Raw genomic sequence first — 19,364 nt, 5'->3', positions numbered from 1 at the left:
TAATTTCTTAGAATCCTAGAATTCATGAATCATAGTTCTAGTTGTTGTTCTCTACTTGCCCACTCCCCTCCCCCATCTATCCACTAATGCTCATTGCATGGAGTTATTGTGGGGACTGTAAGAGGTTTTTATTCCTCCCCTCCAGTTCCTTGCCATGGACTTGGGAGAAGAGAAATAGGCACAGAAAACATTTGGAAAAGGAGGGATCTCTGGGCCCCATATTTCTGGCTCTGAGTGTTGCCGAAGGGGAGAGAAGAGCCTGCTGTAGCAAAGAGGGAAGGTTTCCCCCTTAGGTGGGATGTGAGGTGAGCCTCAAAAGAATGGGTGGAATTTTGTTGGGCTGAGAAGAGGGCAGAGGGCCCCACAGTGGGGCAAAGAGGCTAATAACTAAAGAATCTAGCAGAAGAGAGGCTCCAAGGAGAATATGAGTATGACTGTTCTTGGGTGCACCTTTTCTATTTTGGCATCCCAAGCCTAGAGCTCATCACCAGGAAAGTACAAGAGGTGTGTCAGGGCCTCTGGTTTTTCTGGGTTCAAAGGAAGCATCAGTCCTTCCAGGTATGCCACCATATAACTCCTGTCCTCTTCTGAGATATACCAGGCCAGGCTTTCAGACAGCCATGTTATATAAGTGTGCGGTAAGGGATGCTTCTTGCAATCCCCCTCCCCACCCCAGATTTGACTTCAGTTCAGTTCAGGCCTGCTCTTTACCAAGTGCAGTGCTGGATGCTGTGAGGAAGCCGAACTGGATGAAGGAGCAAAGAGGAAGGAAGAGACATGTGAAAACACAAACTTGAACCCAAAACAGGGCAGACAAAACTGACTAGCAAAGTACTTGGGGGTGGTTCCTAGGAAGGGGCAGGGAACGGTGATGGGGATTCTGAGCTATGAAGAATGAGTGGCATATCCACTGATGGGGAGGAGGTAAATGGCATTCCAGGCTGAGTGGACAGTAAGCTTAGGAAATGCTGGCTTGAAAGAGCACAGCGAATATGAAGCCTGGGAAGATGGGGTCTAGGGTGCAAATCTGGGGTTGGCAGTGATGGAGACTCGAAGCTAGAAACATAAATGGGGGGCTCCTTATCCTGATCCTCTGATGTTTGTTCCTCAAAAGCCCCCTTTTTGTAGCCAAGGCCTCTAGAGTTATAGAACAATACCAAAAAAGGCAAATTTAGCTTTTGCAATCTTGAGGTATTTTATTTCTGCATGGTGCCTCCTAGAATCTTGAGGAGGTCTTTAGCCCAACTCAATAATGTCTTTTTTAAAAACATATTTAAATCAAAAATCCTTTTCTCCCAATGCAACATTCTGTAATTTTATCCCACCCTAGAATTTTATCCCTCCCCACCCCCTGCCATCACCATAACCACTCACATCCCAGATAGGCTATAGTATTAACAAGAGAAATAGGCAGCCAAGGCAACCTGTACCCAAATTTGAAAATGTTTGAAGATTTCCTTGGATGTGGCTCTTATGAAGAAGTCTCAACAACCTCAACAAATAGTAGCTGAAAATATCAGCAGTAGCACAGATCACAGTGACTAACATGCTCTGAGTGCTTCTTAGGTGTTAGACCCTGCACCATCTCTTACTGAAGACTCAACAGTCTTAAGAGGCAGAATCTCTTATCCAGATTCTATGGATATGGGAGCTGAGGCATAGTGGGATGAAATAAGCTGCCCACACATACACAGAAAGGGGTGGGGCTGAAAGGGTCAAACATCAGTAGGACTGATTCCTCCACTAAATCCAGATACTCTTGATGTCCTGGAATCAAGATGTCCCTTTGTTTACTGCCCCTTGTCCAGATTCAATAGACCAACAAATATCAAAATTGCACAAACCTTATACTTCAAGAGAAAGAGGTAAATAAAATATTTTAACAATAGGTAATGCAGGTTGTGTCGCTGGATAATTCTCTTGCGTAGATGAAATGCTGCATAGGTCCTGGCTGCTTGAAGTGAGGTTCATGGACCAGCAGCATCTTCATCATCTGGGAGCGTGTTAGAAATGCTAAGTCCCAGGCCCCCCTCCAGACTCCCTGAATCAGAATCTGCTTTTTAACAAGACCTCCCTTTCCCTGCCACCCCCTACTCTAGGAGGTTTTGTGTGTAGAGTTTGAGACACACTGTTGTGGGGAGAGGGCTATAGTAGTAAAAAGAAAAATGTAAACATATTTGCCTCCAGATCTCCACTGCTTACTCCAGGAGTGAGAGTAGTTTCCTGAATTCCTAATGAAGACTTTATCAGTAGCCTTGAACTCCACGTTTAAAAGGTTGGGTTTTATCTTGTAAGTACTGGGCAGCTATCATGGCCTTGGCAATGGTCCTACAGTTTGAGTTGCTCTGCAGGTACTTTGCAGAATTAAGGTGACACAAACTCAAATGCCTACCAGGGCAGGTTTCACACAATAGCTGAGGTATGGACTGTGGTATATGGAGCAGATGCCCCCACAGAGCCATTTCTATTCTGTCTCTTTAAAAGACTAGAGTTGCTTACGGCCCTCGTATGAGAGTTTGCAATCTCCAATACAGCAGAAGGCAGTTTGCCCTCACCCCGAGGTCACCTATTCAACATTTACCACTCGAATAAAGGTGAACTGGGCAGATCTTAGCAGACTTCACCCTTTTGTACTGAAGCCCAGTAGTAGATCCTCTGGTTCTAGAACATGTCAACCTTCAGGGGCACTCCCACTCCCCCAGCATTTACCTAACCATGAATCCACAGCCTGCACCATGCACTGTGAACCCCAGTGCTGCCATGACCCATTTGTGGAATCCATCCAACTTCTGTCCACTCTGAAAGGGGAAGAAGAAAGGGGAGGGTGAAGGAAGCTTCATCCCTCTGCCAGGTGCTTACCCAGCCGGGCTCCTTTGTTCCATAGTATTCAGAGGGCCGGCTTCCTTCTTCACTTGCACCACCTGTACCACCTCCCCTACCCGTGCCACCTCCTCCCCTGACCTGAATAGGCTGGTTATCATTTTTGCTGTTCCCGGTGGTATTTAGTGGGGAGACCTGGAAAGGAGTGTTCAGGCCGCAGACCTCACAGGAGGCAGAAGAGCCAGGAAATGTTTGGGTTTGCATGTGTGGAATGACCTAAGCAGCTGAGCAATTTGTTACAGTCAGGACTGGGACTTCCACGTAGCATCACCCCAGAGAGAGGGGCCCAGGGAGGCAGGGTTTTGGTGCACAGTCAGGAAGACCAAGTTTCCGCTGGGACAGAATTCTCTGGAAAGGTTTAAAGGCTTAGCTCACAGGACTGGTGATGGAGCTGCCCTTCGAGAAAGGCAGGACCGGGATACAGGGCCTGGGTCGGGCAGTAGCTCCCATCCTGTCTGCTGGAAAACATGAACCATTTATGAAGGGCCCAGGGATTTCACCCTTTTTATCCCCCTCCTAATTTCTGTGAATAAATGAACAAACAACGAAATCAAGGGGAGTGCAGACAGTAGCATCTTCTTCATCATCATTAGCATCATTGACCTGTCATGTTGACTGTTTGCTCAATGTCTATATACTGCACTCCACAGAGGATATCATTTAATCTTTAAAGCAACCATAAGAGGTAGAGTTATTTATCACCAATCCCACTTAAAGATGAAGAGACTGAAACACAGACAGGCAATGTATGACTGATACACTTAGAACAGTGTCTGATGCTTAGTAAGTGTGAACTATTCTATGGCAGCTTCAAGGAAGTTACTTCGCTCTCTCTGAGCCCCGTTTTCCTTCTCTTAGTGGAAGATGATAGGACCCCCTTTGCAGAGTCGCTGGGAGGCCTCAGGAGGTACTCAATGAAAGGTGCCTGGCACAGAGGAAGTACTTCACTGAGTGTTAATTCTCTATGGAAACCAGCAGAGCCAAGCCGAAATCTTTGTGATTCCAACCCTGTGCTCCTAAACTTGACCCCTGAAAATAAGACTCGCTCCTACAGGAAACAGACATCAACTTGCAGGAACAAAGGTTTTTACGGACTGCAGGTGAAACCTAACATGGAGCCAGGCTTTATAGAGCCTGACAGTTGAGAGGAATCTGGGTAGACAGAAGGGAGGGAAAGGCCATCTGGTGAGGCGAGACATGAGTGCAACCACTTGGAAGCTTGCCAGGTCCTATGCAACAGCTTCACTCTGCCTGTGTTCCAGGTGTGAATGTCTCCCTGGCTACAGTGGGAAGCTCTGCGAGACGAACAATGATGACTGCGTGGACCACAAGTGCCGCCATGGTGCTGCATGTGTGGATGCGGTCAATGGCTACACATGCACCTGCCCTCAGGGCTTCAGGTATGGGGGTTGGGGTGGTGCCTAAGAAGGAGTTGGAGAGAAGAGCCATCCAGTGCAATTCCATGTGGATTTAGGACTAAGGTTCCAGCTTACATAATGTCAAGCCTGGACTTGATTCCATCTAATGGAATCCAAGATTCCATCTTGGAGCCCAGCATTGGAGTGGGGGTGGAGTCAGGAGAGGCCAGGAGGCACATGACCATGCAGGCTGGAATCTTCTTTCCAGGCTGGAGAATAAAAACTATATGACACTTCAGTTGCAGAAAAATGGGATGAATGGGAAGATTTAGGTTCAGTCTCTGAAATTAGTGAAGCCAGGAGGAGAAATTATAGATGGGAGGCTCTGGCCAGGTGGTCAGGAGATGTGTGTGGAGTATGGCAGAAGGAGAGACCAAGTCAGAACAGGGGACCTTTCTGTGTTTATCAGTCCTCAATGGATGGCGTAAATGCAAATCCAGATCCATTGGATAGCTTAATGCAGAATTTGCAAATGAGCCTTGGTCAAAGCCCATGGTTGTCTGTATCAGAGGTCTGTAAAAAATACAAATCCCTGATCCCCCTCCCCTGCTCCCCTACTGAATTAGAATTGGGGAGTGGGGAGAAGAAGCTGGGACTTGGCTCTTTTAACAGATCACCCAGGCTATTGTTATGACACCGACATCCGGGAAATTGTACTCTAGTACCCCCCATCATTTTAAAAATGGGGAAACTGAGGCTTAGAGAAAGAAAATGACTTGTCCCATTTAGAGGTGGGGCTGGGACTGGGTCCCCAGTTCCCATCTGGCCTGCCTGCACTGTATCATGCCTCCAACCTCTCTCTGCTAATTACTCTCTGGCCTAAATAACTGTGATTGTCTCCTCTCCCACCACCCTCCTATGCTCACTGCCCCCTTCCAGTGGGATCTTCTGCGAGCACCCCCCACCCATGGTCCTGCTCCAGACCAGCCCGTGCGACCAGTATGAGTGCCAGAATGGGGCCCAGTGCATCGTAGTGCACCAGGAGCCCACCTGCCGCTGCCCACCAGGCTTTGCCGGCCCCAGGTGTGAGAAGCTCATCACCGTCAACTTTGTGGGCAAGGACTCCTACGTGGAACTGGCCTCTGCCAAGGTCCGGCCCCAGGCCAACATCTCCCTGCAGGTGCGCCTTTCCCCCCACCCCCATCTTGAAAGTACCCCATGATGTCCCCAAAGCTCAAATCGTCCAGAATAGCTGGGATGTCCCCGACCATAGCTGTCCCGCTCCCTCTCCTAAAGAATCAACTAGTACAACACTCAGCTTTGGAAGATCTGGGCCAGCTTTGTCCAGAGGGTTCTACAGACAACTCCTGATCAGCTCACACCCCTAATGTGTGAGGGTGTGAAGCCCCACTTCCAGCCTCATTCATTCATTCTTCTAGAAAATATTCATTCAGCTGCTAGATGCCAGACCCTGAGCTCAGCAATAGGGGTGCAGTGGTGAAACAAGACAGATACAGCCCCTTGCCCTAGGGCAGGATGACAAGGAAACAGACAGTGCCGTCCCTGGGGTGCTGTGGGGGCACATGGGAGGGACAACATCCCAGCCCATAGAGGAAAATCAGGGAAGGCTCCCAGAGGCAAGCACATCTAAGCTGAGATGGCAAGGATGAGCAGGAGGGGTTGCCCTGCTGAAGATAGAAGGGCGAGGGGCTGAGGAGAAGAACAGCGTGGGGTAGTGGTTAGAACACAGGAGGGGGTGGGTCGAGCCTGAGGGATCAGCATGTTTAGGGGCCTAGAGGCACAACCCAACAGGGTACTTCCAGAGAACAGAAAACCATTTCATAAGAGCCAAGTTCTTTTAAGATCAGACTGATTTCTTTCAGATTCCTTAACTATGGACCTGAGCACATTTATTCCAAACTACTTTTCTGAAGGACCTAAATGCTACTCTGTGGGTGTGAGAGCAAGGGCAGGAGAAAGAACAGGCCCCTGCCGATGGGCTTGCTGGGGAGGAGGAACCCCAGAGACACAGCTGGAGGGCCTGGGCCTGTTAGGGCCGTTGCCACATGGGGCTGAGCGATGCTGGAGGCTAACTGGAGCCATGCCCTCCTTTTGGTTATGGCCACGTTAACCTAGGTTAGATCTGGAGCTTGCGGAGGAAAAACTCATTCAACAAAGATCTCTTGAGCACTATATGTGTCAGGTACCACTCTGGGCACTGGGCTTGCAGAAGTACACAAAAAGTTAAAAATAGAATGGTCCTTATGGAGCTTACAGTGCGGCAGAAAAGGGCTTCTGAAATGAGCTGATCCTGGGCACAAAGGAGAACAGAGCTCTTGTGACAATTACCCTTTTGGGCTCACCTCACTGCCCTCTTGTCTGCCCTCCCTCCGTCCTCCCCACCCAGGAACCCTGCTTGTGGGTCCCAACTAGCCAGAGCAGCACCTAACACACCAGATGTCCAGACACCCCATCAGTGCTCTCCTGCTTCACACCCCATGACTCAGGCTAGACATGGGTGGGATGATGGAGCGCACAGACCAATCAGAGAAGTTCCTCCCTTCTGGGCAGATGGCTGGCAAATGGGTACCCTCGGGGCAGCAACTTCTAAAACCAGTGATTCTCAACCTTGGCAATACGTTAGAATCACCTGGGGAGCTTTATACATTTTCTTTGCCTGGGCCCCACCTACCAGAAATTTGATTGTCATTGGCCTGGGGAGAAGCCCGAACACTCCTATTTTTTAAGTTCCCCAGATGTTTAGCATAGTGCACAGTGCATAGCAAACATTGAATCAATGATAACTGTTAGTAATTTGTTTATAATTATAACAATAATAATAATTATTATTATTACTACTATTAGTACCTTCTCTCTATGCAGTCTCAGACGCAGAGGAGCAGGGACCAGGGCAGGATCTCTTTGCACACTAGTGAGAAAGACTAGACTACAGTTTGGGCTCCCGACTCTCTCTGTCTGTTGAGTCAGAAGTGCTAGTGAACTCAAGATGAAGGAGGCACCAGTACAGCATCTGAGGGCAGAAAGAAAGGGACCTACAGCCCTTCCCCTTGGTACACATCAGATCCTCTTCCTCCCCCACAAAGGGACAGACATGTGACCCTGAGGCCAGGCCACCTCGCATCCCTCAAACCCAACACCCATCCCGCTCAAACCCAACGCCATGGGTCCATGCTGGACAGAGGCAGTCAAGACCCGCATTTCCCCAGCCTCAGCTCTGCCTAGTACTGCTTAGGGCCTAAACACACAGAAGTGAAGGGCTTCTCAGTTTCTCCAAATTCCCTCTATATGCTCAGGGCAGGGCAGACCCTGGGGAACTGATAACAAATATACCCCATTTGTTTAGTTGCTATTTAACGGGACCTACTCATTAGGTTAGGAACCATGCTGAGGATATCATGGCAACCAAGACAGATAGGAAGATCCCCCCTCTCATGTAGCTTGAAGACTAAGGGTGGGAGACAGTCATTAAACAAATAGGTAGTCTTATCATTATTTAATTCTGGATGTGATAGGTAGCAAGAAGAGAAGTCTGGGGACTCCTCATAGAGCAGGGAAGCAAGGAGAGTCTAACTTAGTCTAGGGAAAATCGGGAAGGCCTCAAAAGGAAGTAGCATTGAAGAGGGCGAGTAGCTTGGCCAGATAAGGCTGGACAGGTGATCCCCACCTGAACTTCTAGCTTCACCTCCACTCACTGCCCCCCACGTGTACACACATCTTACACATCTCCAAACTTTGGTTCATGCCACTGCCTGTGCTGTGGAGCTCCCTTTCCCTGCTGCTCATTGTCCGACAGAGGAACTTCTCTATTTCTCTTTCAAAGCCCAGCTCAAATCACCTACCTGGTCGTTAAAGTGACTCAGGATCCACAGTGTAACCCACTGTTACAACCAGAATTAATTGATTCTCTTTGCAAGCAGATTTTCAAATCTAGGTTTTCTGCATCACCTATGGGAGGCCCATCACCTTACTTCATTGTGATTTTTCTCCCTGCATGTGGCTCTGCCCCTGTATTGCGAGGTCTATGAGGCCAGTGCCTCTGACTTTAGTCAGTCTCTGTCTTCCCAATAAATGGTTCCAGTGAATGAATGCAAAAAAGAATGGAAGAAGAATGAATTAACCCATGATTTAAAATAACGTAAGTAAACATCACTCCAGGGCTTGGCATACAGAGGCTCCTTGTTGAATGAACTCATAAATGAACAGTTAGAAGATGATATGAAATATCCTGGAAGACAGTGGCACAGAGTGAGTGCTCAGTAAATATTTGTTGAATCGAACTGCTTAATCAGCATGTGCTGAAGTAAAACTGTAGGCCCTGCCCTGTGGGAATTTATTAGATGGAGAAGGAAACACGGATATGAATTTAGCTCAGGGACGGGTTGCCGAGCTGGCACACGGAAGAAGGTTCTGAGGGGTGGGGCCGGGGAGGTCAGGCTTCAGGTGAGCCCTGACCCTCCTGCTGGCCGCTGTTTCCAGGTGGCCACTGACAAGGACAATGGCATCCTTCTCTACAAGGGAGATAATGATCCGCTGGCGTTGGAGCTGTACCAGGGCCACGTGAGGCTCATCTATGACAGCCTGAGCTCCCCGCCCACCACGGTGTACAGGTAAGGACCACATTCACTCCCGCCCTCTTCACTCAAGTGTCCCAGCCTGCAAGGTGACTCTGATGCCACTGCCCCAGGCATCCACGCTTTCTCCTCTCATAGGGGTGGGGATGGGGGGGAGGAAGGCGGTGTTGGAAGAAGAGGCAGGCAAGGAAGGCAGGCCCTTGCAGGGAGATGACATCTCATTACCATAAAATAAATGGCCAGCTGGCTTCTTTGTATGGAGGGGTGTGCTCCAAGGGGGATGAGGCTGCTTAATGAGGTGCCCTTTACAAAATGTCATCCTAATCTCTTATTAGTTTAAGAAAGAAAATAAAAGGAGATTAGCATGAAACTCAAGGGGAAGAAATTCAAGAACGCCAAGGGAACAGGATGACTCCTTACGTGACTTTCAAACTGTTGCAAGGACAGCGTTTCCTAAACTTCAGTCTTTCAAACCATTGCCATGATTTATGTCTTACCGATATGCTAACTATACTATTACTCGAGGTTTTACTTGCATCAACTTTAAATCTGCACACTGTTCTTATTTAGCTTCATCTTAAGTAATTTCATCTGTGAAATCATAGAAATGCTACTTCTCGGTAAAATTAATACAAAAAGACATTCATCTTTATTGCATCTAAGATCTTGTTGCATGCCATTATTGGAACAAGAACCATGCTTGGGAAAACCACAGTACAAAAAAAGAGACCCACAGTTAGAGGCTAACTCTTCTCTTTTGGAAGCAAGAGGTCATTCGGCTGAGATTGGTGAACAGTTTAGACTTTTCTCTTTTCTAGTAACTAAACCTTTTCTTCAATTGCAACTTTATATTGAACGCATGTGTATCGAATAGATAAAAACAAAACTGCTCTGGAGCAGACACACACCCTCATGGAGGCCTCAATATACTTCCCTCAAACGTAGATAGAGAACCATTGGTTTAAACCCGTGGTTCTCAAAGTGTAATCACTGGACCACCATCAGCAGCATCCCCCGGGAACTTTTTAGAAACAAATGCAAACTTTCAGGGCCCATCCCACACCTCTTAAATCAGAAACTCTGGAGGTTAGGCCTAGAGATCTGTATTCTAATGATGCGCAGACAAGCCTGAGAAACACAAGAAGGCTTCCTGGAGGAGGGGATGTTTGAGTTGGGTCTTGAAAAAAGGGAAAAATGTGTGAACAGGGCGGATAGGTGGGCAAGCCAAGCTGGGAGAGCAGCAAAAACCAGCACCACGGTCAATGCCAAGGACACTGAGCAAAGCAGAAGGTTCACAGTGGAGGGTGGAGCTACACCAGGGCCATTCAGGTGTGGGCCAACACCAGGGCAGGAGGCTCACCCTAGAGACCTCATTCGTCCGTCAGGTCTGGACCTCCTGACATCTGGGTTCTTGAAGCCTTGGGTCACAGTGGAAGTAGAGAAGACAGAGAGCCTAGAAGGCAGGGCCAGGGGCAGTTTGATAAACGAACAGCAGGAGGCACATGGTGGCAGGCAGACCTGGGTTTGAACACATTGCTCCATCTCTCCCTGACTCGGTTTCCTCCTATAGAGTGTAAGTAATAGCAGGATGTTCCTCCACGGGTATTGGTTGAAGTTGAGATGATACTTGAGATGTGCTTAGCAAATTGAGCTTTTGAGAACACAAGGCACAAGCCAGGCTGATGGAAGCAGCTGGGCCTCGACTGGAGGTCTGGCCCTCCCCTAGCAGAGCCCCACCTGGGATTCGCTGGGGTGATATGGGGGGTTCAGTAGGAATGAGGGGGTGGCGCTGCTGGGGGTAGGAGAGTTGGGAACACTTGGCGCTTGGCTGAAACAGGGCCTGAGGTATGGAATAGGAAACCAGAGATTCCTTCTCCTAAAATCCATGTAGGGAGTCAGATGAGTTCAGCAAGTGGCCCTGGTGAGACTCCAGGCACTTTACCTTATCCGTGGGAGGAACCACGTCCAGGCAGCCCAGCAAGTCCTGGCCTCGGTCCTTGTCCCGAGCTGTGAGGTGGCGGGTCCTTGGCACTCCTCAGCTTCATGGTTCTAAGGATCCTAAGCATCTCCCAGAAATCCCATATTTAAAAATAGTTTTATCTCCAGATCCTCCACTCTGAGGCAGCCCTATTTCTGTCCCCCATAGCACACCCCTTTGCTCACTCAGTCATTCATTGAACACCTGTGGAGCACCTTGGGCCAGGTATAAGGGACACAGTTGAACAAAACACAGTCCAGGGAAGAAGAGAGATGTGTAAACTAGCAATGGTTACACAAGACGGAATAAAATAAGTGTTCACTGGAGTCACTGGCAGGATACTGTGGGGACTCCGAAGAAGGAGCAAATATTTTTGCTTGGAGGATGAGACAAGGCTCCCTGGAGAAGGAGGTGGAGTTTAAACTGAGGCTTGAAAGCTAACAAGCATTTCCACAGGCTGAGAAGTGAGAGCTCTGGGGAGGTGGAAACTCCATCAGCATGCATGGAAGCAAGGCTGGGAGGCGCTGGGTGTTAAAAGAGGGCAACGACTGAGCTGACCAGCAGCTGGAGGGACCACGAGGTCAGCCCAGCCAAAAAATGAGATCTCCTCCAGAGTGTCACTACAGCAACCTCCAGCCACCCAGGAAGGCTGAGACCAGAGCCAAGCAGCCAAACCAAAAGTGATGTAATAAGGGGTATTGGCAGCCTGCAGACTTGTGCTCACCTGAGGCCCCACTGCCCGCTCCCAGAGTGAGCATGAGCAGCCAGGACACCCAGGGAGTAATATACCTGGGGCCTGATTTTGTTTATCTGCCCAGGAGTAGGCATAAGTGGTAATATCAGAAGGTGCTTGGAGTCTCTTTTTCTAGATCCCAGGACAAATACACAGAAAAGCCCGCCTGAGCCCCTCCCTGCCCCAGAATGGAGATAGACTTCACAATTCCCCAGTTCTGAGACTTGGCAGAGGCAAACTCACCTGCATGTTAAGGCCAAGGGGTAACAGACATGGGGGAAGTGGTGGGAGTCCAACAGGGAGTAGTGGGACTGCGGAAGCCTGGAGGGTACGGGTCCAGTCCAAAGGGCTTGCTGATCCCAGCTCCTGCAGATGCTGCCATGCAGGGATGCAGATTATCAAGAGAAGCTGGAATTTTGAGGTTTCTATGAGAAGTATCTCAGTTTCTAAATTCAAGACACCACAAGACAGTTCTATTTGGCCTCAGGGCAGGCTTACTGAGTCTTAATTACCACCATCCCATTGACTGCCAAATGCTTTGTCTCTTTTAATCCTCAGCAAAACCCCCAGGCAAGCATCATCACTCCTATTTTAGGGATGAGAAACTGATGCTCTGACAGAGTCTTTGGCCCACACCCACAAGTGCAAAGCCAGGATGCAAACCCAGGTCAGGCTTCCACCCGAACCTGCCCTCCCACCATGCTGATTCCAGGGCACGAAAGGTTGGGCCTGGAGAGAGTGGGCAATGCTGCCTTGGTCTGCAGGTGAGGGAATGGCTGTAGCAGGGTCTGAGGCCTCAGGCAGCTGCTTTACCAAAAATCTCTGCTACTCTCTGCTCCTGTGGGTCTCTGTCACCACCTAGTGGTCATAACTCAGTATCCAGGTGAGAGCTCCAGCATTCAGAGGAAGGACGACCCTAGCAACCCCTCTTGCTCCCTCGGTGGCCTGGAGCCCTGGGGCTGAGTCCTGGTTCCGTTCCTTCCACTTGCAGGCTTCAGACTGGGCACCTTAAGTCTCTAAAGCAGGGAAAACTTTGTACCTCCCACCGAGGGGTTGTTAAGGTTAAAGGAGAGAATGAAGGTCAAGTACTTGGCATACAGTAGCACAGCACCTGGTCCCTAGTAAGCGCTCAACATGTGCCCACCATTGTTATTAAAAGCAAAAGAGAACTGCGTGGGCCACTCCAGCCAAATCTGTCATGGTCCCATGGCGGAGCCATCCAGCCAAGCAGGCATGACCTCTCCAGGGTTCTCCACCTCCTGCTTGGAGCCAGGTCCTTCTGTCCCGCTGTGGAAGCAAGGAGGACTCGGAGCCCCTTCTCTCCCCTCAATCCCTAAATATCTGTCTCGGGATTAATTATCAGGGATTAGAACCAAAATAGTGTCAGTTCTTTTAGAGATAACAGCAACTTTTCCTTTTCTTTTTTTTCCCAATATTTTCTCTTCTTTCTTAGCCCCTTCCTTTCATTCCCCCATGGATATTTTACTTGAAAAGCCAAGATTTAAATTTTTTTTGAGTAAATACAAATAGAACCATCCTGATCTACAGGGTGGTAGTGAGAAACCCTTCAGCACTGCTGAAGGGATCCAGAGCTTGAAAACCACTGGCTTTTAATATTTTTTCCAAAGATATGCCAGGAAAGAGGTGGCCCCTTCACCTATAAGCACCGAAGCACATACAAGGTTGAGAAGTTTGGTTTTGAGATCGATCCTGACTTTGAATGTTCTTCCACTACCTCCTCCCAGCATGGCTTCGGTCAAGTTACTTAAATTTCAAACCTTCCCTGTAAAACGGGACTCATGAGAGCAGCCACCTCTTAGAGGGCTGTGAGCCAGGGAAAGCAAATGGAAACTGTAAGGTTGAGGAATCAGTGGAAGGACTCTGCCCGGGTCCACCAACCTCTTTCCAGCTGCCCAGTCCTTCCTTCCAGGCCCAGCTCCTGCACGCCAGGGTGAGGGTCAAGGAGTTCGCTTCCACGTTTTACTGAGCACTCTCTAGGTATCGAAGGCCACATACTGCCCATTAAAACTCAGTGAAGTCAACACTATCACCACCCCCAGTTTATGGAAGAGAAACGGGGGTTCAGAGGAGTGAGTGATGTGACTGGCCCAGGCTCCCTCAGCTGGAGGACCCAGGTGCCATCAGGCCTCTGTGGCCAGAGAGCAGACCTGCCAGAGCACCCTTCCATGTGGCATCCTGGGAAGTCCTGCACAAAGCCAGGCACTGGGGCGCATAGCACTTTGTGGGCAGTAGAAACGTGCAGCTCTGCAGTGCTCTCTGCCTGCGTCTTCTACCTCTGTAGCTCTGGGTAAACCACTGTTCCCAAGCCAGATGCTCCCCGAGGCCATGCATTGGGGCCAGGCAGCCAGAGACCTGTGGGAAGGAGAAATGGTATGGGCTTGGGGCCAGCAGCCAGGAAGGAGTCAGCGATGTGTGTTCTCCATGTCTGCGTGTGTCTATGACAGGAATGCAGCCGCCCCAGACTCCCTGAATCTTAATGTTGGCAGAGAACGCCAAGACCACCCACCCAGAGCTACGGTTTCTTTATAGAAGTCCTCTCTGATAGGTGGCTGCCCAGCATCTATTTACACACCTCTGGGGATGGAAGGCTCGTTAGCACTCAGGACAGCATCAGTTTACAGGATGTTTTGCAAGTATATCTGCATATTTTTTGCATGTGCATTTAGAAAACTGTATTTGAGGGCCCAAGATTAGAACCTTTTGGTCCCTCTACACATCAGCCCTCATTCTGCCACCCACCACCCAATCTGAAGAGTCACCGTCCTCTGCCTTGTCCTCAGCTCACTACAAGGGGTAGCTGAAGGCTTCTGGAATAGAGAAGCTTTACCTTCTTACTGCTTCTTGGCTCCCCATCACAAAGTCAGGTCCTCCAATGCACCTTTTAGCAGCCCACCACCACTACCAGCACTACTCTATTTCTTAACCAGATCTGGTTAGCTGATTCAGAGGAAAGGATAAAGAAAGTGGAATACGAGTATCATGAGGGCAGATACTCTGTTTGCCTTGTTTGTGACTGATCCCCAGAACCTAGGACAATGTGGCTCACAGCAGACACCTAATACATGGAGGGTAGGTGGGTAGATGTGAGAGGAAAGCACCTAATGGATGTAGGAGGGTGCTCATGTCTCCCTCTGCCCTCACTTTCTCCCATGGATCAGCACCAGGGCAATGGCCATTAGATTTGCAGACAATATTTGATTCTTGTTGTAATTAATATCATTGGCAACTAATATTAGTTTCTCATATTCTCCCAGTAATTTACAGTCTACAAGGCACTTTCCTGTAGCTCCTCTCATTTGATCTTCATGGTAATTCTGTGAGGTTATTCTCAGACCCCTTTTACAGATGAGAAAACTAAGACCCTGGGAACTCTGGGGTTGGCCATGGTCCCACCCAGCAGTAAGGGGCTGGAATGGACTCTGCGCCTGCTCCACTACACCCCAGCTTTGGCTGTCTTTTCCAAAGCATTTCCCTGGCTTGTGTAGCTGCTGAAATTTCTAAATCTGTATCCATTACTGAAACTGTTCCCTGCCTGCCTGGGTAATCAATGCGGCCTCCTCACTGGGGCCAACAGCGATTCACTGGGGAGATTTTAAAGAGAGAGCTCAGCCAACCCCTCAGTAAGTCCTTTTCTTCCAGGAAGAAGGTGTCATATTTCCATACTCCCTCTGTTGCCTCCTATCACTTCTCCTTCCCGGTCCCAGCTGAGAGTGGAATATGGAAAGACCAGAACTTTGAAGTCAAAAGTTTTGACTGTGAATTCTGCCTCTGACACTTACTTGTTTAAGTGCTCAGAAAATCACTTAAAGTCTCCAGACCTCGCACCCCCAAGAGAGCCTCTTTTGTTGCTCAGCCAACCCAACAAGCAAACTCACCACCCTCCCCCTGTCTACGTGGGACATGACTCCCAGGAGTGCAGACCTTCCTGGCAACATGGGACAGAAATCCTAGAATGAGCTGAGACTCAGCATCAAGGGATTGAGAAAACCTTCTCGACCAAAAGGGGGAAGAGTGAAATGAGACAAAGTGTCAATGGCTGAGAGATTCCAAACAGAGTCGAGAGGTTATCCTGGAGGTTATTCTTACGCATTAAGTAGATAACACCTTGTTATTCAAGATGTAATGGAGAGGCTGGAAGGAACTGCCTGAAAATGTAGAGCTGTGTTCCAGTAGCCATGTTTCTTGATGATGATTGAATGATATAGCTTTCACAATGTGACTGTGTGATTGTGAAAACCTTGTGTCTGATGCTCCTTTTATCTACCTTATGGATAGATGAGTAAAACATATGGAATAAAAACAAATAATAGGGGGAACAAATGTTAAAATAAATTTAGTTTAAAATGCTAGTGATCAGTGAAAGGGAGGGGTAAGGGGTATGGTATGTATAAATTCTTCTTCTGTTTTCATTTTATTTCTTTTTCTGAATAGATGTAAATGTTCCAAGAAATGATTAGGATGATGAACATGCAACTATGTGATGATATTGTGGATTACTGATTGTATATGTAGAACAGAATGATCAAAATAGGAATGTTTGCATTTGCTTTATGTTTTTTGCTATTTAAAAAAATAAAATTAAAAAAAAATTTAATGTATATTAAAAAAAAGTCTCCAGACCTCAGTGTCTCTACTATGAAATGACACCCACTTTATAGAATTTTTGGGAGGTTCAAATAATGTAAGTGAACCATTTAACACCACAGCTGGCCCATTATAAGCACTTGTTGAATAGCTGCTGGTACTATCAGAGGCAGCGTAGGGAAGGAGGATGCATGAGGCTTCAGAGTTGGGCATATTACTCAGCTCTGGGACCTAAATTAGCTGTGGAACCTTAACCTAGTTGAGCTTTGGTTCCTCATGACTATCATGGGGATCACAAACTTACCTCGTAGGGTTATTGTAAGGCAAAATGTCCCTAAATATGGTATTCATGCCACTGGTTGTATATGAGATAAATTTAAGTGGGACAAAGACACACTTTATTGAAATTTTATCTATGAGATATTTTTTCATGTGTATGTACCAGAAAAAAAAATATATATATATATAAATTGCATCAAAACCTTTTTTAACAGACAGTATTTCTTAAGAAATACTGGTCTTACATCCTTTTTGATATTTAAGGAGAGAAGTGGGGCAGTTGAAGAAAAGCATATTAAGTAAGTAATGGTCCAGGTGATATGCAGGTAGAACAAAAATTAAGAAGGTGGTCTGAGGATGGAGCTTCTTGCTTAACTGTAGTGAACAGGCAGAAAAGAATGCAAGGAAAGGCAACCAAATGCAATACCTGACACTGAAAAGGATCCTGTGCGGCTGGAGGGGGAAAAAAGCTATTCAGGATATTGCTGGGTCAATTGACAAATTAAAATACAGATGGTAGATTAGAGAAAAGCATGGAATCAATATTGAATTTAGCAAAGCTGATAACTGTGCTGTGTTTCTGCGAGAGAGTAGCCCTATTCTTAAGAAATGCATATGGAAGTATCTAGGGGGAAAGGGCCATGATGTATGTAAAAGTTGCCTTTAAATGACTCTGAAACATAAAGGATGTCTACATATGCATACATATATAGAGAGAAAAAATGATAAAGCAAATGTGGGTAATAGGCATCTTCTGTACTATTTTTATTTTTACAACTTATGTAAATTTAATATTATTTCCAAATAAAAAGTGGAGGAAAACAAAACAGTCAAGTTCATTTACCCTGTGCTCTCTGTCCTTCTCTCCTGCCAGTGTGGAGACTGTGAATGATGGGCAGTTTCACAGTGTGGAACTGGTGATGTTAAACCAGACACTGAATTTGGTGGTGGATAAAGGAGCCCCCAAGAGCCTGGGGAAGCTTCAGAAGCAGCCAGCAGTGAGCAGCAGCAGTCCCCTTTACCTTGGAGGTAAGGTCTTCCTCCGGGACCGCTTCCACCACCTTTACCTCCCACCTGCCCTCTGTGGTCAGGCATCTGCACCCAGGCCCACTGGCCCCTGCTCTTATCTCAACACCTACTACCAAAGCCAATCAAGGAGGGCTTCCTGGAGGAAATGGGAACTGAGCTGATTCCTAAAGGGTCAATAGGCCTTGCCCAGGCCGTGTGGAGAAGAGTACTCCAGACCGAGGAACAGCAGATGCAGATGCTTACAAAGGAGAGAGAGCTTGGTTTTTCCTGGAAACCAGTTGTGCTGGGGTAGGGGTGGGAATGAAGATGGGAGAGGTCAAGGGTGGAAGTGCAAAAGGAGCGTGAGAAGAGAAGAAGCAGGAGAGGGAAGCAGGGTCCGGGCCCTGCAGTTTGCAGGCTTCAGGTCCCATCCTCTCTGCTCAGTCACCTCCCCAGATGCTGTGAGGCTCCGTTAAATGCAGAAGAAAAACTTTGGTATTAAGGTCATTCAAGGGTCACATGGGGAAGTAGCCATCAATCTGGCAGGGCCTAAATTTGAAACTCAGCCCCAGGGCCAGTAGTTCTCAAAGTATTATGGTTGCAAAAAAGTCACCTGAGAAGCTTGTTCAACACAGAGATTCCTGAGAATTCCCCAAAGAGTCTACCTCTGGAGGGCTGGAATGAGCCCAGGAATCTGCATTGTTAACAGGCAGTCAATGTGCAGGGAATCCAGGGAATGCTCATAATCCAGAGCAAAACCAGAAAGTACACAGTTTGTCCCTGATGAAGACCAGTGGCCCCTCCCCTTCACCTGCTCCAGCTGTAGCTGAACAAAACCGGGTCCTCTGGCTCCATTTTCAGGCCAGTCCCAGGCTCTCACGGATGGGGGGATAGAGGTGGGCTACTGAAATGGGGAGAAAGCACACATCAGACTTCACTGAAAAGCAAAGTAGGTCTTTGCGATGAGAAAAAGGACGCACAGGACGCACAGCATATAAGGCCTCCAAAAAAGCATCTTTCTACACAAAATTCACCAGTCCATGCTACTCCCCCAAATCTGTCCTCCCTCCCCGCCACCCCCAAACTCGAGCTCACCTGCTCTGTCCTCTCTCAGTTCTTGCCACAGCTGTAACAAAGCTCAGAGGGACCTGGTGGGGACAGCAGAGTAAGGAGTACCTCCCTCCATCCAAGGGCACACCACTCCGCCCAGCCACTGTGGCCAGGTGGCAGTAGGTGACCAGCCAGATAGTCTCATTTTTCTAAAGCCTGAAAAGTGGCTTTGTGGGCGGGCCACGGTGACTCAGCAGGCAGAGTTCTCGCCTGCCATGCTGGAGACCCGGGTTCTACTCCCAGTGCCTGTCCATGCAAAAAAAAAAAAGTGGCTTTGTATGTGTAATGTGTATTTAAATACTGGCAACTAATGCAAGTTGATTTGTTAATTTTATTTTATTGTGGTAAGACATACGTAACATAAAATTTGCCATTTTAATGTGTACACTACAGGGGCGTTAATTCCATTCTCATCGTTGTGCTGCCATCCCCGCCGTTTTTCATAACCCCAAATGGAATCTCTGAACCCATTAAGCAAACGCGCCCCAATTCTTCCTCCCCCGCCCCAGCCCCTGGTAACCTCTCATCTCTACTTTCTGCCTCCACGAATTAGCTTAGTCTAGATCTCTCATTTACGTGGAATCATGCCATATGCGTCATCTTGTGTCGGGCTTTTTCCCTCGACGTATTATGTTTTCAAGGTCCACCCTCTAATTCAGTTTTTTTAAGGAGTCACAATGCGGGACGCAGCGCGCATGCCCTCCTTGCAGACACGGCTGAGGGAGTTGGGTTTGGGCTCGTTTCCTCGGTGTGAGCAGCCGAGGCCCAGAGCAGTGAAGACTTAGCCTTGAACACACTACAGAGCGCTTTCTGGTTCTGGG

General features: G+C 48.0%; 1 protein-coding gene across 2 annotated transcripts in view; it reads left to right on the top strand.

Annotated features, from left to right (window-relative positions):
• SLIT3 (slit guidance ligand 3) overlaps positions 1 to 19,364 on the top strand; it is a 617,936-nt gene that overhangs the window by 592,498 nt on the left and 6,074 nt on the right. For both annotated transcript variants that reach the window (XM_077137609.1, XM_077137610.1), the window contains 4 exons: positions 4,143 to 4,280; positions 5,178 to 5,418; positions 8,736 to 8,866; positions 17,300 to 17,454. In XM_077137609.1, coding sequence (XP_076993724.1) covers positions 4,143 to 4,280; positions 5,178 to 5,418; positions 8,736 to 8,866; positions 17,300 to 17,454 — 665 coding nt within the window. The remainder of the gene's footprint in view (positions 1 to 4,142; positions 4,281 to 5,177; positions 5,419 to 8,735; positions 8,867 to 17,299; positions 17,455 to 19,364) is intronic.

Source organism: Tamandua tetradactyla, chromosome 20, assembly GCF_023851605.1.
Source record: "Tamandua tetradactyla isolate mTamTet1 chromosome 20, mTamTet1.pri, whole genome shotgun sequence".
Lineage (NCBI taxonomy): Eukaryota > Metazoa > Chordata > Mammalia > Pilosa > Myrmecophagidae > Tamandua > Tamandua tetradactyla.
The sequence above is the reverse complement of the archived record's forward strand: the minus strand, read 5'-3'. Positions and strand labels throughout refer to the sequence as shown.